Source organism: Geotrypetes seraphini, chromosome 12 (genome assembly GCF_902459505.1).
Source record: "Geotrypetes seraphini chromosome 12, aGeoSer1.1, whole genome shotgun sequence".
Taxonomy (NCBI): domain Eukaryota; kingdom Metazoa; phylum Chordata; class Amphibia; order Gymnophiona; family Dermophiidae; genus Geotrypetes; species Geotrypetes seraphini.
Genome location: NC_047095.1, coordinates 79,352,024 through 79,378,255, shown reverse-complemented (window position 1 = coordinate 79,378,255; position 26,232 = coordinate 79,352,024). Strand labels below are relative to the sequence as shown.

The 26,232-nt window shown below is 44.6% G+C and overlaps 1 protein-coding gene across 1 annotated transcript in view; it reads left to right on the top strand.

Annotated features, from left to right (window-relative positions):
- The window catches only part of STX6 (syntaxin 6), a 58,242-nt gene that overhangs the window by 9,207 nt on the left and 22,803 nt on the right, over window positions 1–26,232 (top strand). The window contains exons 2-5 of the mRNA XM_033916763.1: window positions 811–980; window positions 1,647–1,741; window positions 17,262–17,324; window positions 19,765–19,890. Coding sequence (XP_033772654.1) covers window positions 811–980; window positions 1,647–1,741; window positions 17,262–17,324; window positions 19,765–19,890 — 454 coding nt within the window. The remainder of the gene's footprint in view (window positions 1–810; window positions 981–1,646; window positions 1,742–17,261; window positions 17,325–19,764; window positions 19,891–26,232) is intronic.

Genomic DNA, 26,232 nt, shown 5'->3' with positions numbered 1-26,232 from the left:
AGGTAACACACCTGCGGCAATCCCGCAAGAGGTGCCTCCATCCCCATGATATCACCGCAGACCCTGAGGGAACCCCCGCGGAATCCATGCAGATTCTGCAGGATTTCCGTTGGCCCCGATCCTGTGCAGCTCTCTTATGTGTAGTGCCTGGTCCTGACCATTGAAACCACTGCTGTAAGACCCTTAATGCACCAGAATGGGGGTGGTCAGAAATCCAGTACTGCAAATCTCCAGCCTAGAACTGTTGGGTGGCCAAAGGGATTCAGCTTACTTTTCCAACCCCTAATATTTAAATGGTTGCGTTTAGCCAGGTAATATACACTACTATACTAACCAAATAAATTTTTAAAGCTCATTCAGCAGAGCTAACATGACAACTACCTTATCTTCTACACAGTAGAACTGAGCACAAGGACCATTGGGTCTTAATAGGATTACAGAAAGCATCTGGCCCCTTCACAAGACAAACAGGAAATTAGAGGGATAGGAGCAGAGATGTTTGTATTATAGCCATTGAAAAGCTGCATGTCAGTCACCAGTAAGAAATAATCAAAAGACAATTTCACAATTATAAAGCCCCAAAGGTGATGGTGTTTAAAGGAAAATATTAGCATTTGTTCACTTGGAAGTATGCCAAAATTTAAAGCAAACCCAGTTCTCTGGCTGAGCAATAAAATGCAAGCCTCAAAACTAACTGTTGTGTTTTAAAATCATTTGATTTGTTGTAAGAATTTTATTTCATTTGCCTAGGAAAGGCCAAATCTGAAGTGAATTAAAGGTAATCTCTCTTTCTTGCCTTTCTGAATACAGGGAGGTTCAAAAGGCAGTAAATACTGCCCAAGGCCTGTTTCAGAGATGGACAGACCTCCTTCAGGATCCCACCACTGCCACAAGAGAAGAAGTGGATTGGACTACCAATGAGCTAAGGAACAACCTGAGGAGCATTGAATGGGACCTTGAGGATCTGGATGAAACTATCAATATCCTATCTATACTCAGAGCTGCATGTTCAGTGCCCTTTCTACTCAATCTCAGCACATCTTTAGGGGTCTTGAGTGTTTACCCCTTATCACAGTGTATCATAAACTATGTGACCTGGATTCCAGGTGTATCCCGAGATGCTGGCAAGGAGAAGAGATGCTGGCTGACTGCTTACAGGACAAGCCTTTCACGGTGAGAGACACATCCTGTAGTCAGTCAGCTGGAACCTGCATCTCACTGGTTCCTCTGCTCCTTCTCTTCCCCTCTCCTTCTGTAGCACCCCCCATCAGCAGTAATAGGAGGCTCAGGGCTGTGGCTGGAGGACATCTGCGCATGACATCATCACGTTGACATCTACGCATTTCCAGGCGCCCTTCAGCTGCAGCCCCGAGATTAGTGTGCCAGCAGCCTATAAAGTTTGCAACACTACCTCATCAGAATAAATATCAATGCAGTGGGTTTTTTGGAGAGGAGGATTGGAAAGAATATTTCTAGTTCTAGTTGAGACTCTCATGGGCTGTAATAGGGATTTTTTTTTTCTTCTGGTAACTGAGGCTTCATTAGACAGTGCAGAGTGGAGGCTTAGTAATGGGTTAATGGGCAGGATGGAAGACATTGATTTCAGGGTCCCGAATATGCAATATTTTCTTAACAGTGTAATTCACGCATTGTAGAAGCAAATCCTCGAAAATTCAATCTTGATGCACTGGAACTGAGTAAAAGAAAAGCTTTCATCACAAGCACCAGGCATATAGTAAAGGTAAGGTGGGCTTTCAAAGTGTTCTCTCACTGCAACCATGTTACCAAGTCCCATGTCAAAACTGATTCCATGTGGAATAACTGAGTACAGCCAAACCTCGGTTTGTGAGTAACATGGTTTGCAAGTGTTTTGCAAGACGAGCAAAACAATCGAGCAAATTGTGTTACGCAAATCAAGCGTTGACTCGATTTGCAAGCACCCCCCGAGAACCTGGCTTGTCCCCCCCCATCCACGAATGCCCCCCCTGAGAACTGGCATCGCCCCCCTCCTCGCAAATGGCCCCCCTCCCTGCGAACTAGCAACGCCCGCCCGCCCAAACACAAGCCCTTACCCCGATTTGCAGCACCAACTCACAGGATGTGCCGGTGCCTGAAGAGCCTGACTCTTGCCTGGGCTGGGCCTTGAGCATCTGCGCATGCTCAAGGCCTTCTGGCTCCCACTCTCTGAGATTCTCCGACATTATCTGCTATATCTTTAACACAAAATACTATTCGTACTTATATTGCAAGATCGCTCATTTAGAACAGTCATGACACTCCTGCAGCGTCAGAGAGAGAGAGAATAATCATTGGCTCAGTTGTGATGGTGCGACGCGTGTATACTGTATGTACTCGTATTGCAAGACTTTGCTTGTTTAGAACAGTCACTACACTCTTGCAGTGTCGAGAGAGAAGAACCATTGGCTCAGTTATGATGCGTGTATATTGTATGTACTTGTATTGCAAGACCTTGCTTTTATATCAAGTTAAAACTTAATAAAATGTTTTGCTTGTCTTGCAAACCAAGTTACTTGCAATCCAAGGTTTTACTGTACTGTATATTAAACCAGAAGCTTTAAGCTGTTGTTTCTTCTACCCTACAATGTTTGCAGCAGTATTCTGCAAGCTGATTGGTGTTCTTGCTTATCCTGTCAGGTCTCACTAGTGGGAAAGGACCAATCGGAGTTGGGGGTTGGGAAGGGAATTCAAAGAAGACAACATCAACTCAAATTGAATGTTACAACTGTGGGCTCATTCTCAGCAAGTTGATTTGTATAGGGTTACCATATTTATAAAGTCAAAAAAGAGGCCACATGACCTACTCCACCCCTACCCCTAGTCTCACCTTTCACCTGTCTCACCCCTACCCCGCCCCACTTTTCGCCCAATCTTAGTCCCCATTCTTATCTTAAATTTAGTTATTTTATTGAAATTTTGTAAATAAACATACAATAAATATAATACATATTGCATGGTACAAGAAATATAGAAAAATTTTTCTTCAATATAAGAACATAAGCAATGCCTCTGGGTCAGACCTGAGGTCCATCATGCCCAGGAGTCCGCTCACGCGGTGGCCCAACAGGTCCAGGACCTGTGCAGTAATCCTCTATTTATACACTGTAGTAAAATGATCAGTGTTTTTAGTGCTTTTCTTTCCCTCCATCCAACCCCCCCTCCCCGTGGGTGCTTTTTTTTCTTTTTCTCTTTCCTCACAAACCCCTCCCCAGCAAGTATCTCCCGCCAGCCCCCCTCCTATGGGTGCTTCTCCCTCTCTCCTTCCCTCCAAGCCCCCACCCCTGCTGGACAGTGCTTCTCTTTCACCCCCGTTCCCCAACTACCTCCCGCTCCGCTGAAATGTAATCTTCAGGCCAGCTGGCTGTAGCAGTGAGGTGAGCCTGCTGCGATCAGCCTGCCCCAGAAGCCGCCTCTCTGGAGCAACTTCCTGTTCCTGCATAGGTGGGACTTTTCAAAGGGGCAGCTTCCAGGGCAGGCCAATGGCAGCAGACTCACCTCGCTGCTGGCTGGCCCAAAGATTCAGTTTCCTCTGAGCCCAGAGGTAGGTGGGAGACAAAAAAGAAAACCTGGACAAGGGTGAAAGCTGTCCAAACACTTGGACAGTCCTCTAAAAAAAGAGGACATGTCCGGGTAAATCCGGAGTCTGGTAACCCTAAATTGGTAGCATGTCCAAGCCCTGCCAGCTCCATTGGACAGAAGACTCAAACACAAAACTTTTACATTTTGACCTGAAATACAGAACCAACCCCAATTTATATATTTTTATTAAAGCAAATCACAGGTTCACTAATGCACCCCTATTTCATATGCCTATACTAATTCAGCTTTGTTAATTTTGAGATGTGTTCAGTGGAGGTCAAGGGCATTATCGATGGCAGCTACCTCTTTGTGGTGTAAACTGCTGGAAGAGATACAAAACTAGACATATTATCCCAGGACAAGCAGGCAGATATTCTTGACTGATGGGTGACGGCACCGACGGAGCCCCGGTACGGACAATTTTAGAGTGATTGCACTCTAAGAACTTGGAAAGTTCTGGTAGGCCGCACCGCGCACGCGCGAGTGCCTTCCCGCCCGACAGAGGCGTGCGGTCCCCAGTTTCTTAGTTTCCGCGGAGCTAAGAAGACGCGTTTTTCAACGGCTGTTGAAATTTTTTCTAACTTGCCTTCCCGCTCGCGTAAACCTTTTTGGCTCTATTGCCTTTTTTCTTTTCTTTAACTTTTGTAAAAAAAAAAAAAAAAAAAAAACTTATTTTTTTAGTCATTTTTGGTTTTTCCCCGGCGGAGCCTTCTGCCACCATCGAGGCCTCGGCCTTCGATTTGGCTGAAGCCGTTTTTACTTTCATGCCCCCTCAGCCAGGGTTTAAAAAGTGCCAGCGGTGTGCTCAGCCTATATCTCTCACGGACCCACACAACTGGTGCCTACAGTGTTTGGGTCCTGAGCATCAGGCCTCCACCTACACCCGCTGTGCCACACTTAAAAAACGAACATTGAAAAATCACCAAATACAACAGCGATTACTGTTCGGTGCTGAGATGTCCGACCCTGTTCCATCGACTCCGGCTTCGGCACCAGTTCAGTCGGCACCTTCCTCTTCGACGCCGCGCAACACCACACCGGCGTCCCAGCATTCAGGTAAGCCGGCTAAGAAGCCTTCCCCGCTAGAGCGTCCTCCGGTCTCGAGTGCAGCGAGCCCAATCCTGCCGACTGTGAGGCGCCAGCGAAAGCGCTCTGCCCCTATTGAGGTGAGTCCCTCGACATCGGGCTCCTCATCTCCGGGGCGTTGAGCGGTACCGCAGGTACCGCAGAAGAAAAAGGCGGTACCGGTGCCATCCCTTGATGACCGAATTGCGGCCATCCTCCAAGTGCAGCTCAAGGAGCAATTACAACAGCTCCTTCCAGCTATCCTGGCACCGAACCTTCCGGTGCCGGTCCGCACTGAGTCACCGGTACCGATAGTGGAACAGCCTGTGCTGTCTGCATCCACTGTTTCGGTACCGCTTCACTCGACCTCATCGGTATCGATGCCAGTCCTCGCACCGGAGCCGAGAGCTCAACATCAGTCGGTACAGACTTCGGCACCGGTGCCACCGATTACATCTCCTGGTTCTGTATCGATGAGGTCGGGTAAGTCGGTGCGCAAAACCCGACACTTAGAACCATCTACTCCAGAGTCTCGGGACCGTACTTCCCATGTCAGGGATCCTGATCTGTGGGGAGATTCAGAGGAACCCTTTCTCTCTGAAGGTGAATGTTCCTCAGATGAGGAGGATTCTGCTGTACCTGACCCGTCCTCTAGGCATGACACTTCATCTTTCTCGTCTTTTCTGAAAGATATGTGTGACTCTTTGTCTATTCCTTTGGAGGCTGAGTCTAAAAAGTCTAAAGCCTTTTTAGATGCTCTTGACTTTGACCAACCTCCAAAGGAATTTTTGAAGCTCCCTCTTCACGACATCTTGAGGGAGACTTTCTACAAGAATCTAGAGACTCCCTTAACGATCCCAGGGGCTCCACGTAAATTAGACTCTTTATATAAGGTAATTCCCATTCCTGGGTTCGACAAGCCTCAACTTCCACACGAGTCTTTACTTGTCGAATCTACCCTTAAAAAATCCTCAGGAGCCAGTGTATATGCTTCTGTACCTCCTGGCAGAGAGGGTAAAGCCATGGATAAATTTGGTAGGAGGCTCTACCAAAATGCAATGTTGGCAAACAGAGCTGGTAATTATGCTTTTCATTTTTCTTTCTATCTTAAACGGTTCACGGAAGTTTCGCCCCCCACATTTCGCCCCCAGCAATTCGCCCCTCACATTTCGCCCCCGCACATTTCGCCCCCCGGATGTTTCGCCCCCTCACATTTCGCCCCCGCACATTTCGCCCCCCGGATGTTTCGCCCCCACACATTTCGCCCCCGCACATTTCGCCCCTGAGTGTCAGACTATTCCTCTCGCAGGCGATTTCTTTGCCGACACGACGGCAGGCTACAAATTCAAAGTGCACAGCTGGCTGTTCTCACTGCCTCTAATGTCGGCCCTGCAGCTCCGGACTTCCCCACACCTGCTCTCTCCCCCCCCCCCCCCGATCACTATTATTTTAAATGTTATGGCAGCCACGGCGCTGTATCCATCGGAGGAGACTTCTAACCTCGGCCATGAAGTTGCTGTTGCAGGAAGAGTTCCGGGGCAGGCCGAGGTTAGAAGTCTCCTCCGATGGATACAGCGCCGTGGCTGCCATAACATTTAAAATAATAGTGATCGGGGGGGGGAGGGGGGGAGAGAGCAGGTGTGGGGAAGTCCGGAGCTGCAGGGCCGGCGTTAGAGGGAGTAAGAGCTGATGGTGCCACAGGGTCCCGCGTTGGGGGGGGGGAGGGAGAGCCGGAGAGCCGGGGTGCCAGAGAGAGAGTTGGGGGAGGCATAAAGTAGGTCACGGCGGAGATTAGGAGAGCCGGGGAGGCAGAGAGCAGGTCACGGCAGAGAGCCGGGGAGGCAGAGAGAGAGAGTCGCACCCACCCCGACTCTCCCTTGTTGAGCCGCGGCCTGCCAGAGCCCGCCGAGACGCTCCCTTGGTTCCTTGGAGGTTGATTTCAGGGCTGCAGGGCTGGCAGGACAGTCGGAAAGGGTCTCCCCCCCAAAAAGAGGAGTGGGAAGGGGGACACACCTGCAGTCCTGATGTTTCCTTTCGGCCCTGCACGTTGTCCGGGCTTTCCGTGCGCGGTGGTGGACCCCGCTTCGGCTCCCGATGTTTAAAAAAAAAAAAAAGGGAGGGCGGAAAGGAGCGGTCCGCCCCGCACGGGCGTACCTTCTGCTTGGGAGCGTCGCGCTTTCCCTGCGCCCTGCTTCCCGGCTCTCTCCTCGTGTGGCTGGGGCAGGGTAAAGGGTGGGGGGGGGCTGCTTGAGAGGAGTCGCCGCTGGAGAGGAGTCGCGGCGGTAGCCGCGCCGGCGTTTCTGAGCCGGCGACTCCTTCCTCCTAGGGCGCGGGTCGCGTTGGCGCTGCGACAGCGTTCCCGCTTCGGCTCCCGATGTTTAAAAAAAAAAAAAAGGGAGGGCGGAAAGGAGCGGTCCGCCCCGCACGGGCGTACCTTCTGCTTGGGAGCGTCGCGCTTTCCCTGCGCCCTGCTTCCCGGCTCTCTCCTCGTGTGGCTGGGGCAGGGTAAAGGGTGGGGGGGGCTGCTTGAGAGGAGTCGCCGCTGGAGAGGAGTCGCGGCGGTAGCCGCGCCGGCGTTTCTGAGCCGGCGACTCCTTCCTCCTAGGGCGCGGGTCGCGTTGGCGCTGCGACAGCGTTCCGGGCCGGCCTCTCCCTCCCCCCCCCCAGGCCACGGGCCACAACTCCCTCCTCACATGCCGCGGGCCGCGTGGGGACTGGCGGCCCGGTGGGAAGGGAGACAAAGTTAGAGTGAGAGAGAGAGAACGGAGGAACGCTCAGGGGCGAAATGTGCGGGGGCGAAATGTGTGGGGGCAAAACATCCGGGGGGCGAAATGTGTGGGGGCGAAATGTGTGGGGGCGAAATGTGTCTGGGGGCGAAATGTGGGGGGCGAAATGTGAGGGGCGAATTGCTGGGGGCGAAATGTGGGGGGCGAACCTTCCGGATCCCATCTTAAACATCTCCTTACCACCATGGCTTCATTTGAGAAGTACCTTCCTCAACGTAAACAACAATCCTTTCACCATTGCTTGTCGTCTCTGTTTCAACTTCGTAAGTTCATGGTTAGGTCCATTTACGACACCTTCGAACTTACATCCAGAGCGACAGCAATGTCTGTGGCAATGCGTCGCCTGGCCTGGCTTCGGGTATCCGAACTTGATGTTAACCATCAAGATCGGTTAGCCAACGCCCCGTGCCTAGGGGATGAGCTCTTTGGGGAATCCATGGACTCGACCACTCAAAAGCTCTCTGCTCATGAGACACGCTGGGATACCCTGCTTAAAAATAAGAAAAAGCCTCCTCCAGCAAGGCCTTTTAGGCAGCAATCGGCCTATCAACGCCGCTTCACAGCTCGCCCATTACCAGCAGCTGCTCAGCAACCCAGGCGTCAACGGCAGCAACAACGTCAGCCTCCCAGACAACAGCAACAGCAGCAACCTGTGAAGCCACCTCCACAGCAGAAGACACAGCCCTTTTGACTTAATTCTCCAAAGTATAGCCAGTACTCCTATATCTGCTCTCCTGCCTCAACCTATAGGAGGTCGTCTTTCTCTGTTCCTCAGCCGATGGGAATTTATTACTTCGGACCAATGGGTCCTCAACATCATCCGCCACGGCTACTCTCTCGACTTTCAGACTCTTCCGCCCCAAAACCTGCCAAAAGAGTCTGCTTTGAACAGTCCTCAATCTGCCCTCCTTATTCAAGAAGTTCAATCCCTCCTCCTTCTGAACGCTATAGAAGAAGTTCCTCTAGATCAAAAGGGGCAGGGATTCTACTCCCGTTATTTTCTAGTCCCCAAAAAAACGGGAGATCTCAGACCAATCCTAGATCTTCGCGATCTCAACAAACATCTGGTAAAGGAAAAATTCAAGATGCTTTCTTTAGCCATTCTTTATCCTCTTCTCAATCAAGACGACTGGCTATGCTCCCTCGATCTCAAAGAGGCATACACTCACATACCGATCAATATAACCTCCAGACGGTATCTCCGCTTCATGATCAATCATTGTCATTACCAATACAAGGTGCTGCCCTTCGGTCTTGCTTCCTCTCCAAGGGTGTTCACCAAATGTCTTATTGTGGTAGCTGCATTTCTACGCGCTCACCACCTTCAGGTATTCCCTTACCTGGACGACTGGTTAATCAAGGCCACATCTGCTCAAGCAGTACTCCTGGCCACCAACCAAACCATCCTGTTTCTACAAATACTGGGATTCGAGATCAATTTACCCAAGTCTCATCTCATCCCCACTCAAAGACTTCAATTCATTGGAGCGATACTGGACACACTCCTCATGAGAGCATTCCTGCCATCCAATCGCCTTCAGACTCTTCAGTCTCTATGTCAGCAGGTGCTTCCACAACATTCCATCTCTGCCAAGCAAATGATGATACTCTTGGGTCACATGGCATCCACAGTCCATGTCACACCCCTCACACGTCTTCACCTGCGCACTCCTCAATGGACCCTTGCTACTCAGTGGTCCCAAGCGACGGATCCTTGCTCACGACACATATCTGTGACATCATCTCTTCGTCAGTCTCTACAATGGTGGTTGGTATCCTCAAATCTATCCAGAGGTCTTCTGTTCCATCTACCTCCTCATCAACTAGTCATCACCACCGACGCCTCTCCTTATGCATGGGGAGCTCATTTGAACGAGTTCCAAACTCAAGGTCTTTGGACAGCCCAGGAAAAGAAGCATCACATCAATTTCCTGGAACTCAGAGCAATGTTTTATGCCCTCAAGGCTTTCCAACATCTTCTCTTCCCTCAAGTTCTTCTGCTGTGCACAGACAATCAAGTTGCGATGTATTACATCAACAAGCAGGGTGGAACGGGCTCTCGCCTCTTGTGCCAAGAAGCCCAGAAGATCTGGACTTGGGCCATAAATCACCATCTATTCCTGAAAGCTATTTACATTCAGGGAGAAAAGAATTCCTTAGCGGACAAGCTCAGCAGAATTCTCCAGCCTCACGAGTGGACAATCGATCCTTTCACTCTACAATCCATCTTCGCTCAATGGGGCACTCCTCAGATAGACCTCTTTGCAGCTCCTCACAATCACCAGCTGCCCCTATTCTGCTCCAGACTCTACTCTCCTCACCGTCTGGCAGCGGATGCATTTCTCTTCGACTGGTCAAATCTGTTCCTGTATGCTTTCCCTCCTCTGCCTCTCATGTTGAGAACCTTGTTCAAGCTCAAGAGGGAACGAGCCACCATGATTCTGATTGCTCCGAGGTGGCCCAGGCAGCATTGGTTCTCCCTTCTACTTCAACTCAGTTCCAGGGAACCTTTTCTTCTTCCACTGTATCCTTCTCTGCTTACACAGCATCAGGAGACCCTTCTACATCCCAACCTCCAGTCTCTACACCTGACAGCTTGGTATCTCTCGGACTGACTTCTCATGATACGTGTTTGTCTCAGCTTGTTCGTTCAATTCTGGATGCCTCCAGGAAACCGGCCACTCTGCAATGTTACCGTCAGAAGTGGACACGTTTTTCTTCCTGGTGTCTTCTCCATCATCATAATCCCACTTCTCTTGCAGTGGAGACCTTGTTGGATTATCTTCTTTCTTTGTCCGACTCTGGCCTCAAGTCCACTTCAATCAGAGTCCACCTCAGTGCTATTGCGGCTTTTCATGAGCCAGTCCATGGAAAACTCCTCTCAGCTCATCCCCTGGTATCCAGGTTCATGCGGGGTCTTTTCAATGTGAAACCACCTCTTAAAGCCCCTCCTGTTATCTGGGATATCAATGTGGTTCTTTCCGCCTTAATGAAGCCTCCTTTTGAACCTTTGGCTACTTCTCCTTTCAAGTTTCTCACTTGGAAGGTACTTTTCCTTATTGCCATTACCTCTGCCAGGAGGTTCAGTGAGCTACATGCACTAGTCGCAGATCCACCTTTTACAGTCTTTCATCATGATAAGGTGGTTCTGCGTACACATCCAAAGTTTCTCCCTAAGGTTGTCTCTGAATTCCATCTCAACCAATCCATTGTTCTACCTGTCTTCTTTCCGAAACCTCATTCTCATTCTGGGGAACAGGCTCTACATACTTTGGATTGTAAGAGAGCTCTAGCTTACTATCTAGAGCGTACTAAACCCCACAGATCAGTTCCCCAACTCTTTCTGTCCTTTGATCCGAATAACTTGGGACATCCTGTTTCGAAACGTACGTTGTCTAATTGGCTAGCAGCGTGCATTTCCTTTTGTTATGCTCAGACCGGACTGACACTGGAAGGTTCTGTCACGGCCCATAGAGTCCGAGCTATGGCAGCATCTGTAGCTTTCCTCCGTTCCACTCCTATTGAGGAAATCTGCAAGGCTGCCACTTGGTCCTCAGTTCATACTTTTACATCTCATTATTGTCTGGATACCTTCTCCAGACGGGATGGACACTTCGGCCAATCTGTTTTGCAAAATTTGTTTTCCTAATGGCCAACCTTCCCTCCATCCCTCTTTTTGTTAGCTTGGAGGTCACCCATCAGTCAATAATATGCTGCCTGCTTGTCCTGGGATAAAGCACAGTTACTTACCGTAACAGGTGTTATCCAGGGACAGCAGGCAGATATTCTTGCGTCCCTCCCACCTCCCCGGGTTGGCTTCTTAGCTGGCTTATCCTAACTGGGGACCGCGCGCGTCTGTCGGGCGGGAAGGCACTCGCGCATGCGCGGTGCGGCCTACCAGAACTTTCCAAGTTCTTAGAGTGCAATCACTCTAAAATTGTCCGTACCGGGGCTCCGTCGGTGCCGTCACCCATCAGTCAAGAATATCTGCCTGCTGTCCCTGGATAACACCTGTTACGGTAAGTAACTGTGCTATATTGTAATGTGTTAAGTATAAGTATTAAAAACATGGCTTTATCATAAGAACAGCCATACTGGGTCTGACCAGTGGTCTATCTAGCCCAGTCTCCTGTTTCCAACAGTGGCCAATCCAGGTCACCGTACCTGGCAGAAACCCTTAGAGATTGTCCTGTGGCTGTAGTTATTCTATTATAAAGCCTCTAAGGTTTTTGCAATCACTTAGTGATTGCTGTTTACATATCACTTCAGTGTGAGTTGCTAGATTGGATACTACTAGAAAATATGCCTTGTGCTCTATTTCTCCTGTTTTCTGAATCTCCCTCCCAGCTGACATCAGATTAGAACTATCTGAAAACAGCCCTGAAAACCTTTTTTGTTCTCTAGAGCTTTTGGCGATAATTGACTGCTAACCGTGCAGCATCCTGAGTACACTGAGCCCACTCTATGGCAATTCTATCTGTACGTAGTTTCCCCTTCTCTGCTTCTTGCCTATTATCTGATATGAATGTGTCCTGTTTTACTCTCCCCCTTTTTTAACAAAACCATAGCATGGTTTTTAGCCACAGCCGTAACAGCTCCGATGCTCATAGAATTTCTATGAGCGTCAGAGCTGTTATCGCTGTGACTGGCACTAAAAAATGACAGACACCCCCCCCCTCCCTGGTGAGACCTGTATACTTCTGAGACCTCTTAAAGTGGCAGTGGTGGATGTGGTGGTGGTGGACGGTCAGCAGCAGCATTGCTCTGAACAGGAACTCTGCGGGAGGGGGGCCTTCCTTCTGCCACGTCGCTGATGATGCGGCAGAGGGAAGCCCTAGCAGGGCAGGCCGCGAGTAGCCCATTCAGAACGATGCCGCTGCTGCTTTAGGAGGCCTCTGAGGTATGTCAGGTCTCACAGTGGGAGAATTGGTGGGGTGCTGCTGCACAGGGGAATGGGAGGGAAGGGAGGAAATGTACTGCGCAGGGGGATGGAAGGGGAGGAAAAATGCTACACATGGAGGGAGAGAGAATTATTGGGGTGGAGGAGAGGAAGAGATCTAGCTTCTGTACATCACTAGTTTAACAAAAGCATTGCATTTTCATCATAGCCAACAGAGCCTGGAAATTCTTTAGGATCACCCAAATAGCATTGAAGCCAGAATTAATATAATAATTTTAAAAAATGAAGGACTGTATTTTACCTCCAAGCAAAATAGCCTCTTCACACAGACTGCAGCTAATGAAAACACAAACTAAAAGCTACATTGCTTTTACAATGACTGACTTCACACCACACTCGGAGTGACTGCTGATGGCCTATCTCCACAGAGAGCCTAATCCTTAAGGAGTTTATCAAATTTATCAAATGGATATCAATTCCTGCTAAATATTTGTATAAAAAGCATTTATTTTGAGCACTCTATCATATAAATTGCTATGGAAGATCTTAACTGCATTATTTGGAATCGCATTACAAAAAGTAAAAGTGCAGAGAATAGCCCTTTCCTCCCAGGTTGCGGCAGCCATTTTGAGAATAGAATTGGCTTTGGCAGGAGTGATTGGAAATCACTTCTTCCCCAACTATATCAATAGACCACTAGGGATTGTAAGGTAGGCCTGGCAGGCACTGTTGCCAGGTCTGTGGTTTTCTTGCCCAATTGGGCTGCTTTCAAAGGTTGGTTGTGGGAAATTGTGAACAGTAACGTCTTTTGGGTTGGTTTCTGATTTTTGTCTGGTTTGCCCACAGTACCATTTGTGATTATTCGAATGCATTAATGTTGGTGAAGAACCACTTATGATTTTGAAGTTGGCTATCATCCCCTGCATTCAGTAGGTCCTTTATCAATATAATGAACTAAAGCTTAATTTTCAGATATGACTTATTATAGTTGTTTATGGTATTTTTTATCTTACTTACTCTTGGGAATATGAAGAAATACAAGATACACATTGAGCTGTTTTCGGACTATTTTTTTCAAGGTAAACGGGCAAGATTTTAAAAGGTATCTGTCAAACCTGCCTGGGAACCTACAGGTGGATGGGAGGCACTTCGGAGGGATGGGTATTCTGAGAGGGAGGGCAACTTCTGTTCATGGGGGGAGGGAGGGAAGGAACAGAAGGAATACAACAAGTATAAATTTTCAACTTCAACTGAAAACAGTAATTTTTGACCAAAACTGAAAACATGATTGTAAATTCAAATTAACTTTTAGTTGAAAACAAAATTGCGCAAAAAAAGGATTTGGGGCTAGTTTTGGCACTGTAACTGAAATTCTGGGTCCTTAGTGGAATGCAGGACATAGTACAGGAGATAACTGTATTGGACCTGCTGGAAAAAAGTGATCATAACATGATCAAATTTGAGCTGATAACTGGAGTGACATCGCTAAAGAAATCTATTGTAGCAGCATTTAATTTTCGCAAAGGCGACTACGATAAAATGAGGAAAATGGTTAAAAAGAAGCTAAAAGGGTCTGTGGCAAAGGCCAGATGTATAAACTAGGTGTGGATGTTGTTTAAAAATGCCATCGTGGAAGGCCAGACCAGATGTATTCCACGTATTAAAAAAGATGGAAAGAAGAGAAAATGAGAGCCGGCGTGGTTAAAAGGTGAAGTGAAAGAGGCTATTGCAGCCAAAAAAATATCCTTTAGAGAATGGAAAAAGGATCCTAATGAAGAAAATGAGAAGAAAACATAAGCACTGGCAAGTTAGATGCAAAGTATTGATAAAAAAAAAAGCTAAATATGAAGAACAACTTGCCAAAGAGGCAAAAACTCATAGTAACAATGTCTTTTAGGTACATCAAAAGCAAAAAAATCTGTGGGACTGTTAGATGATCAAGGAGAAAAAGGTGCACTCAGGGAGGATAAGGCCTTAGCGGAGAGATCAAATGAATTATTTGCTTCAGTTTTTATGGAAGAAGATGCAAGATATTTTCCTGAACCAGAAATGGTTTTCAAGGGTGATAAGGTGGAGGAATTGAAAGAAATCTTGGTGAACCTAGAATATGTACTAAGCCAAATCGATAAGTTAAAGTGTGATAAAATCACCTGGAACAGATGTTATACATCCCAGGGTACTGAAAGAATTCAAAACATGAAATCTTTGATATGTTAGTGATCTGTAACCTGTCTTTAAAATCATCTGTAGTACCTGAAGATTGGAAGGTGGTCAATGTTACGCTGATTTTTAAAAAGGGTTCCAGGGGAGATCTGGGAAATTACAGACCAGTAAACCCGATCTTAGTGCTGGGAAAAATAGTGGAAACAATTATTAAAAAAATAAAATTGTGGAACATGTAGATAAACATGATTTAACATGAGATTTATTTATTTTTTTTTTTTTTCCTGCTGGTGTTTGGGAGGGAGGGGCAAGTGCTGTTGGATGTGCGTTAGGGAGGGAGGGGTTTGCTTGGACTGCTGAAGGGAAGGGTGACAGTTACTGGGGTTGGGTCTGGAGGGACAGTTTCTGGGTCTGGGCTGGAGCTGAATGGAAGGGTGACAGTTACTGGGTCTGGGAATTGAGGGTAGAAAGGAAACAGGTACTGGGCCTATGTGAGTGGAGTGGAGCTGGAGGGAAGGGAGAAAGGTGCAGGACCTGCAGGGAGGAAGAGAAGAAAGAGAAAAGCTGAACCAAGGGGATGAAGGAATGAACCAAGAGGATGAAGGAAGAGTGAGTGAAATATTGAACATAGTGGAGGGGGGGAGCAAAGAGAGAGTGTGAGAGACACATTAGTGTAAGGGAGTAAGAGAGGGGAGAAACTGGACACAAGGAGATAAGTTTCAAGTTTATTCAATTTTTGATGAATCGCCTATTACAAATTCTAGGCGATGTACATATTACAATTTAGATAGAAGAAACTAACATAATAAATTTAAATTACAAATTTAAAACAATACATACATGAGTTTGAGGAATAGGGATAAAAGTTACAATATTAGGGTTTAGTTAAAAAGGGAAAAAACAATAGGAAGGGAGTTATAAAACCAAAGCACCATGTAAGAAATAAATTTTAAATTAGTTGAAAAAAACTGATTCTAAAAATCATAGGCATCTTTAAATAAATAGGTCTTTAAAAGTGTTTTAAATTTTACAATATCTGGTTCCGATCGAATATACTGAGGCAGAGTATTCCACCATTGAGGGCCCATAACTGTGAAAATATCTAATCTTCTGGTCCCGATAATCTTTAATGATGGTACCGAAAGGAGATTTTGTTCAGATGATCGCAGGGAGCGTTTTGGTTTATAAGGAATCAGTAATTTAGAAATGAACTGTGGTTCATTAGATGCTAATGTTTTAAAAATAAGAAACAATATTTTAAACATGATCCTATGACCGATAGGTAACCAATGCGCATCTTTCAAGAGAGGGGAAACATGGTCAAACTTTTTTGCATTATAAATCAATTTTACGGCTGTATTCTGAATTATCTGTAGTCTCCTTTTTTCCTTATTAGTAATATTTAGAAATAAGGCGTTACAATAATCAATTTTTGATATTATAAAAGAATGGATTAATATTTTCAAAGATGATGTGGTAAGAAATTTGGAAATTGACCTAATTTGACGAAATTTATAAAAACAGTTTTTAACTATGAGGGAAATATGATCATGGTACGAAAGCTTCTCGTCAATCAAAATACCAAGGATTTTAACCGAGGGAACCAAATTAATTTGAATGTTATTAAGATGAAAAGGTTTTATAAAGAGAGGAGATGGTGGGCATGGATGGGAACATAGGAACAGGAACAAAAAGGGGAATGGTGCATGGGGGTAGTAAATGGACACAGAGAAGATGACTAGACATGGGGGAGAAGGAAGGAAGGAAGAGGCTGGACAGGGGGATATAGAGGAGTGATATTGTACACTGGGAGGTGGGGATCATAGAATGGAAAGATGATGAAGGCAAGAAGATGGACACAGAAGAAATACTAGAAAGGGACATATAGGAGACATGGAGAAGGGAGATGCTGAACATGGAGAACAATACATACACAGAGATAGAAGAAATGTCAAATGGTCAGGAGACCCTTACAAGTGAGTTAAGAGAAAACAAAAGAAAACAGACCAATGCCTGAGACCAGCAAGAATAAAATGATGAGACAATAAAAGGTAGAAAAATAATTTTATTTTCTATTTTGTGGTTAGAATATATCAGATTTTAAATATGAATCCTGCTAGAGCTGGTGTTAGACATAACTGGGGACTGCAAAGCCCAGGCTGTGCTTCTTTATCTTCTAGCTGGCTTAGAGCTCTCTCTGACTAGCTGCCCTAGTTGCACTCCCCTTAACACTATTTCTGCCATATATGACTGAAGTATTCTGTTAGCTTGATTTTTCTATATAGCATTCTGTAATAATTTGACTAGTTTTCTCTATAGTGGAGGGGATATTTGTGAGGGGGAGGAGAGGGGAGACGGGTTTTGTTGATCCTTGCTCTTTATTATTTGTGATTTATAAAATGACAATTGTATAGAATATTGTTTCTTTTTATACTTTAATAAAATAAGTTCAATATAAAATCCTAACTATTCAAGGCTTGTGGGGACGGGAAGGGGACCGAGCTGGTAGGGATGGGGCCGAACTTGTGGGGACGTGGACAAATTTTTTCTCCCATGTCATTCTCTATTTCAGAACATCCCTTGATGCCTGGTTTCCATGAGGTCTTATTTGTAAGATGAAAAGAGTATAAAAATGTCATTAACAAAACATTTCAAAGTATAAAATGGTTTATCATAAAAAAGTAAATTCCTAACATCTCTATAACTTCATATCATATAACTGTATAATTTCTTTGTGTGTGAACAACCAGGAAATGAAAGACCAGATGACAAATCCAACAGTGCAGGCATTGGCTGAAAGAAAAAACCGACAGGTGAGCTCCGCTTCATTCTCTGACTTATTTGTTTCCTTAAGATGGTGTCGATCTAAGTCAACAACTATCAGTAAATTTACTGATAAGTCATAAAAAAACAATGCCTGAATACTTTAACGAGTCAGTGTTTTGTTTAGACCTGTATGTTACACTATTGTGCATGTAGCAATGAGTTCTCTTGTCAGTAGGAGGTACCTGTACCAACCTCACCATACAGAAACAAGTTTCCAGTGAGAACATGGGATGTAATGTAGCGCCATTCTGTGGCTGCTGTATCTCTTGGAGCTTTGTTTTGGTGATTTGAGGGCATTCACATTATGTACTCTTGTCCATAAAGTAGGCTAGGTTGCCATCAAAATTGGGCAAATTGTCGGTAAATAATTTCTTTATGAATTGGCAACCTTGGCTTTGACCCTTTTCATAGTTCAGATGATGCAGTAAGATCATTCTTTTTTGTAGGTCTATTTGACCTTTGAAAATAACTTCAGTTGTTATTATGCACCTTTGAGAGAGCCCAGTTCCCAAACATTCCCCATGAAAAGAAACAGGAATTTTGCACATCAGTTTTTCATCTCAACTGGAACAGGGTTTTATTGGGTTATAGCTCTCACAAGTCAGCTTTCGTATCCACTTGTGTCCCCCTCTCCTCCCGTTTCCTATATATTCCAGTTCAACCCAGGCACTGCAGTGACTCCTCTGAATAGGGTAGTTCTCTGAAGAATCTTGCAATCAAGAACCATAAACTAGATGTTGCTCAGTTAGTAGAACTTCCTTCTATAAACACTGTAAACACATCTGTGGCTCCCAATAAGCAGAAATCTGGCCTGCTAATCCAACCCAAGTCCACTGCTTGACATGGCCACTGAACCGGCATCTAAATTCTTTTTTCTCATTTGAAAGGGACGGAATTGGATTTGATACGCTGCCTTTCTGTGGTTACAGTCGAAGCAGTTTACATATTTATATACAGATACTTATTTTGTATCTGGTTCAGGAAATCTCTCAAATCATACCTCTTTGATAAATTTCTTTAACCCTTTCCCTCCCGGCCAGACTACCAAACTCTAACTGTCTCCCCTCCTTTTCCTGTCCCTCCTTGTAATTGAAAACTAGTTACCAATACACTTGACAATTACTCTTTGTATCTTCGCTGTATATGTACAGTCTCTTCCTCTGTAAACCGCTTTGAACTGTTTGTGGTATAGCGGTATACAAAAATAAAGTTATTATTATTATTAAGTGACTTGCCCAGAGTAGCAAGGAGCTGTAGTGGGAATAAACCTAGTTTCCCAGGTTCTCAGGCTGCTGCACTAACCATTAGGCTAATCACTGACAAATGATGACTAGCAAATAGGGAATCAGAAGTTAGAATATAATCCAATTGGTAGTACCTATTATGGGGGTGAGAGGTCATCTGGGTGCAGGGTACATCAGACATCTAGTAGCTGCAGTTCTTGTGTAAGAAAAGGGGCTACCCCTGTTTTGTAAACCCTTGGATGGGGATTTCGGTGGTTTATAATCTAGGCCTGAATCAGCTACAGTATTAGTCTCCACCCAATCTGACAGCATATCCCAAGAAACTGGAAAAATGGGTGAATAAAGTAGTGAAATATTTATGGTTATAAACATTTGGTGCTTACACATTACTAAGCAAGAAGGACTGGCTCCTGTTACTAATATGAATCTACCCTACGGGTCCCGAATCTGCTTATGTAGAGGGAAAGGGATGTTTTTGTGGATTAGGATAGCTACCCCCCGTTGCTTAGAATTATAAGTGGAAAAATACACCTGCCCTACCCATTCTCACTGAAGATTACTATGTTCCTTGGTATTGAGTTGGCTTTCTTGCAGGTATGCTATATCTGAAGACTTTAAATAGGCCTATATATATATATATATATATATATTTTTTTTTATTTTTTTTTTTTTTCATTTAATAGGGGAGTGAACGCCTGCTACATTCCAAGTCATAAGTTTCAAACTAGCTAGTGTCTATTATAGGAAGGTTATTAAAATACCAGAGATAATGTCCCCAAAAGGTAACAAGGGTGTCCCAGCATAATCCCCCAAACCCAATATGTCCCTCAGAACTCAGAAGCCATGCAGGTAGCAAAGTGTCATGGAAAGGCAGAGAAAACTCTAGTGCGCTTGACATAATGTGAAAGATTGAGGCCAGTTGTAAGTTCAATTCTTTTTTAAAAATATAAAGAATGAAGCTGTGTTTTGAGTGTCCTAGTACCAGATCATTTCACGTATGTGATGCTCTTGCCAGTGAAATAGCCTGCAGAATTTAAGGAGCAGCACTTGCTTTTTGGTTTCCCTCCCTTGACGAGTCCAACCTCTTTATTACGACATCCTTCCCCACATGAATGCATTTGCTGTAATTGAGTTCCTCTCCATTTTTGACCATATTCTCTTTTTCCCGTTTCACTTTATTTAGGCACTGCTAGGAGAGAGCACAGGCCCAAGCTGGAACTCCTCCAGGGTAGATAAATACAGCCGTCTAGATCAGGAGCTGCAGGTGGCCAACTCCCATTTCATAGAGGAGCAACAATCCCAGCAGCAGGTGAGGTGATAAAGTCTGGTGAATGTGGGCTGTGTGTGTGTGAAACATTAGTAGTAGCAGCAGGGCCCGCTGAGTGATGAAGGAAAATGGACAAACTAAAGAGTAACAAATCATCATATTAACCTAGGGGTTCTCAACCCAGTCCTCAGGACACATCCAGCCAGTCAGGTTTACAGGATACCCACAATGAATATGCTTCAGAGAAATTAGCATGCAGTATCTCAATAATATGCAAATCTATCTCAAGCATATTCATTGTGAGTATCCTAAAAACCCGACTGGCTGGATGTGTCTTGAGGACTGGAACAGGGTTTTATTAACCTATTGTTAGCAATCCCTGAGCTGTCATTAAAAATGGCTACTGTACCTGAGATCTGGAAAGTAGCCAATATAACATCAAGTTTTTAAAAGAGCTCCAGGGTTCCATAACCTTGCAGAGCTATTGTTAGTAGTCTGTAATTTATCTTTAACATCCAGCATTGTCCAGAAGACTGTAGGGTGGCTAACATAACGCCAATTTTTAAAAAGGGTTCCAGAGGTGATCCTGAAAATTATAGACTGGCAAGTCTGATATCTGTGCCAGGTAAAATGGTAGAGACTATTATAAAGAACAAAATTTACAGAGCATATACATAAGCATGAATTAATGAAACTAAACCAACGTGGATTTAGTCAAGGGAAATCTTGCCTCACCAATCTACAACATTTTTTGAAGGGGTGAATAAACATGTGGATAAAGGTGAGCCATTCCATGTTGTGTATCTGGATTTTCAAAAGGCATTTGAGACTTCTGAGGAAATTAGAAAGTTATGGAATAGGAGATAATAGCCTATTATGGATTAAGACCTGGTTAAAAGATAGAAAACAGGTTAAATGGTCAATATTCTTAGTGGAGAAGGGTGTTGGGACTGCTGATTTTTAATATACATATTTATCAATGATTTAGAGGTGGGAATAACTAGTGAGATAATTAAATTTGCTGATGACACAAAGTTGTTCATAGTTCTTAAATTGTAAGAGGACCTTGCAAGACTGGGAGATTGGGCATCAAAAGGCAGGTGGCAAGTGCAAAATGATGTATGTGGAAAGAGGAAGCCAAACTGTAGCTACATGATTCAGGGTTCAGTATTAGGAGTAACTGCCCAGGAAAAGAATCTGGTGTCCTTGTTAATGATACTTTTGAAATACTCTGCTCAGTGTGCAGTGCAGCTAAGAAAGCAAATAGAATATTAGGAATTATCAGGAAAGGAATGAAAAAAACAAAAGATGAAAATGTTATAATGCCTTTAAATCGCTCCATGGTGCAGCCAAACCTGGAATACTGTGTGCAACTCTGGTCACTGCATGTCATAAAAGATATAGCAGAAAAGGTACAGAGAAAGATGATGAAAATGATAAAGTGGATGGGACAACTTCCCTGTGAGGGAAAGCTAAATCAGCTAGGTTGAAGAAGATGGCTCAGGGGAGATATGATAAAGAGGTCTATAAAATACTGAGTGGAGTGGAACAGGTAGATGTGAATCGCTTGTTTACTCTTTCCAAAACTAGAACTAAATGAAGCTACTAAGTATTAGATTTAAAACAAACTGCAGAAAATATTTCTTCACTCAATGTGTAATTAAACTTTAGAATTTGTTGCCAGAGAATGTGTTGAAAGCAGTTAGCTTAGCAGGGTTTAAAAAAGGTTCGGAAAATTCCCTAAAAGAAAAGTCCATAAGCCGTTATTAAGATGAACATTTGAAAATCCACTGCTTATTCCTAGGATAAGCAACATAAAATCTGTTTTACTCTTTGGGATATGGGCCACAGTTGCAAACAGAATATTGGGCTTGATGGACATTCTATTTGTCCCATTATAGCAACTCTTATGTTATGTAGGGTAAATCTGGGAAACTAGATCAGTCAGCCTGATGTTGATTTTGGGGCAAAATGGTAGAAGTTATTCTTAAAACAAAATTGCTGACCATACAGATGTGGCTTAATGGGAATGAGTCAGCATATGTTTGGCAAAGGCAAGTCTTACTTTACTTTTATGGCAATCATGGATTAATGGAGCTGATTGATCTAGTGGTGGTTAGATTTTCAGAAAATGAAAGTCCGTCCTGAAAGACTGTTCAGGAAATTAAATAAAAAACAAAAGAGAAAACTGCAGACAGTATGTACAAGATGCAGGCTGTGTTTATTAAACCAAATATAAAATGCGGTAACTATTGTCACCCTTTGTTTTACAAACCCTGGGACCTGACACGGTCCGTGTTTCGTAGAACACGCCTTCTTCAAGGGTCCATGAGTTGTAAGGGTTAAAACAAGCCACAATATAAATTGGTAATAAGCAAAGCGCCTGTGTTAAAGCAATCAATGCGATCCAACCGTACATCGCAAAAATGAGATGCTGGAGCGAAATTAAATAAGTCATAGAATATGAACATAAGAATTGTCATACTGGGACAAACTGAAGGTTCATCAAGCCCAGTATCCTGTTTCCAACAGTGGCCAACCCAGGTTTCAAGTACCTAGCTTGATCCCACGTAGTAAAACAAATTTTATGCTGCTTTCATAGGAATAAGCAGTGAATTTCTCCAAGCCACCTCAATAATGGCCTATGGACTTCTCTTTTAGGAAATTATCCAGACCATTTCTAAACCTTGCTAAACTAACTGATTTCACCATTTGTTCTCTGGAAACAAATTCCAAAGTTTAATTGGTGTTTTGTTGTGGATTAATAATTGGCTGCAAGAGAAGAAATGAAGAATAGTCACATGAAAAAGAATAAATGTTGAAATGCCCCAAGGGTCTCTGCTGGAACTTGTGCTGTTTAACATCTTCAAAAATGATCTTGAGATAAGAGCAATGAGTGAGGTGATCACATTGGAAGAGGACACAAAATTATTCAAAGCTTTTAAAATAGCAGAAGAATGTGAGTAACTGCAGAAGGATCTTTTGAGACTAGGAGGCTGGGCATCTAAATGGCAGATATAACTTAGTATAAAGAGATACACCCAGGGAAAAATAATCCCAATTACAGGTATACAGTGCTGAATTCCATGCTAGCAGTTGCCACCAAGGCAAACATGTTGGAGTCATTGCACACAGTATGTTGGAATTTTCATCCCAGTGTTGTGCAGTTGCTAAAGACACAAGGAATTAACCTTGTAACACAAGTCAAGGAATCTAAAATAGTGAAGAGTCTTCCAGGATCCTCAGCTACCAGGAGTACCAATAAGTGGATGGGCATAATCAAAACAAAGTCCATTTTGAGCCTAGGGTACTAGTCACCCTAAGTCAGCAGTGTCCAAAGTCCATTCTCAAAAAAATACGTCCACTTTTTTTTTTTCTTTCAAAAATCATCTACCTCTATGTCCAGCCATTTGATTGTCCAGACTGCTAGTACGTCTGTCTTTATACTACATTCTCGTCCAAAAAAATTGTCCAAGTGCCATATGCGTAGAACGCCTTTTGGACATTGGGGCCAGCAAAGTGATGGACTAGCCACCCAGACATGGCAACAGAGTAGTTGGGTACCTTACAGGGCACTGCTGTGAACTTCACAAAAAGGGTGCCACATAAACATCTCACCACAACTCTCTTGCATGTCATGGTGAGCCCCCCCCCCAAACCTACTATACCCACCTGTCTACAACCCCAATAGTCCTTATGGCTGCATGTGCCACCTGTATGGCAGTACAGTAGGGTTTGGGGTTTTTTTTGGTGGACTCACATTTTCCATCATGAATGCAGTGGTTAGAGTGGCTTATGGGCCTGGATCCTCCTCTCTGTGGTTCACTAGCCCACCCCCCAGACTACTTAAGCTACCTCTGTGCAGCTCTACTAGGCTTTCCTATGCCAAATGCTGATGTTCTGGAGGCTGGTATGTATGGTTTTTTTCTGATTTTTATGGCGGTGTGTGTGTGGGGGGGGGGGGGTCAGTGATCACTGGGGGAGTATGTGGGGTCTGTACTTTTTGTCTGCAGTGGTTATCTGGTTATTTTGGATAACTTCTGGGCACTTAGACCAGTTTTTAGATTGCGTAAGTCACAACATATAAATTCCTTCTGGGCAGCCTCATAAAACTTTCGATTATCCTTGAAGTACGACTAAGTCTAGGTCGGCCCATATCATGCCCTAACCACTCCTTCAAAAATGCCCCTTTCAGCTCTGGGTACACAGTGGGATTCAGAGGCCTAAAAAGTCTCTGAATACGTCTAAAAATCCATTTCAATTATCGGCATAACAACATAACATAAGAACTGCCATCCCCGGATCAGACCTTCGATCCATCAAGTCCAGCGATCCGCCCACACCGAGGCCCAGCCAGGTGTACACCTGGTGTAATTTTAGTCACCCATATCCCTCTATGCCTCTCGTAAGGAGATGTGCATCTAAGAACATAAGAACTGCCTTCTCCGGATCAGACCTTCGGTCCATCAAGTCCGGCGATCCGCACACGCGGAGGCCCTGCCAGGTGTACACCTGGCGTAATTTATAGTCCATCAAATCCTTATATGCCTCTCTTAAGGAGATATGCATCTAGTTTGCTCTTGAAGCCTAGGATGGTCGATTCTGTCATAATCTCCTCTGGGAGGGCATTCCAGGTGTCAACCACTCTCTGAGTAAAGCAGAACTTCCTGACATTAGTCCTGAACCTGTCCCCCCTCAGCTTCATTACATGTCCTCTAGTCCGTGTCAAATTGGACAATGTAAATAATCTTCTCTGCTCTATTTTGTCGATTCCTTTCAGTATTTTGAAGGTCTCGATCATATCCCCACGCAGTCTCCTTTTCTCAAGGGAGAACAATCCTAGTGTTATAAGTCTGTCCTCGTATTCCAGTTTCTCCATACCCTTCACCAGTTTTGTTGCTCGTCTCTGCACCCTCTCCAGCAGCTTTATATCCTTCTTTAGGTAGGGGGACCAATGTTGGACACAGTATTCCAAGTGTGGTCTGACCATTGCCCTATAAAGCGGCATTATAACTTTCTCTGATCTACTCGAGATTCCTTTCTTTATCATGCCCAACATTCTATTTGCCTTCTTTGCCGCTGCCGCGCATTGTGCCGACGGCTTCAGGGTCCTATCTATCAGTACACCCAGGTCCTTTTCTTGTTCACTCTTCCCCAGAGTTGCACCTGACATTGTATACTCATATTCCTTATTTTTATTGCCTAAATGCATTACCTTGCATTTCTCCACATTGAACTTCATCTGCCATTTCTCCGCCCATGTTTCTAACCGACACAAGTCGCTCTGGAGTTTCTCTCTATCCTCCTGCGATCTGATTGCCCGGCATAGTTTTGTATCGTCTGCAAACTTGATGATCTCACTGGATGTTCCTTCCTCCAGGTCATTGATATAAATATTAAAAAGGATCGGCCCAAGTACCGAGCCCTGGGGTACACCACTAGTCACTTTCTCCCAGTCGGAGAACTTCCCATTTATGCCCACTCTCTGCTTTCGGTTTTCCAGCCATTTGCCTATCCATCTTTGTATATCCCCCTCTATGCCATGACTTTGTAGTTTCCTGAGAAGTCTTTCGTGTGGAACTTTGTCGAACGCTTTCTGGAAGTCCAAGTATATTATGTCCACCGGCTTCCCACTATCAATTTGCTTGTTCACGGTCTCGAAAAATTGGAGTAAATTAGTCAAACATGATTTCCCTTTCCTGAATCCATGTTGACTGGGTTTCATCAAGTCGTATGCGTCCAAGTGCCGGACTATGCTATCCTTGATCAGTGCTTCAACCATCTTGCCAGGGACAGACGTAAGACTAACAGGTCTATAGTTGCCCGGTTCCCCTCTCGATCCTTTTTTGAAAATTGGGGTGACGTTCGCTATCCTCCAGTCGTCCGGTATCTGTCCAGTTCTGATTGTCAGGTTTGCAAGTTTTTGCAATAACTCTCCGATTTCAAACTTCAATTCCTTTAAGACTCTCGGATGAATCCCATCCGGTCCAGGGGATTTGTCACTTTTAAGTTTGTCGATCTGATAGTATATCTGGTCTAAGTCCACTTCAACTGTGGTGAGGCTGTCTTCTATTTCTCCTGCAAACACTTTCTCCGCTTCAGGTATTGTTGAGGTGTCCTCCTTCGTAAAGACGGACGCAAAGAAGGAATTTAGTTTGTCTGCGATTTGTTTATCTTCCTTGATGTACCCTTTTCTTCCCTGGTCGTCCAGGGGTCCCACTGCCTCTTTTGCAGGTTTTTTCCCTTTCACGTATCTAAAGAAGGGCTTGAAGTTTTTGGCCTCCTGGGCTATTTTTTCCTCATATTCCTGTTTTGCATCCCTCACCGCCTTGTGACATTTCTTCTGATCATCTTTATGTTTGTTCCAGGCTTCGGTTGTCTTTA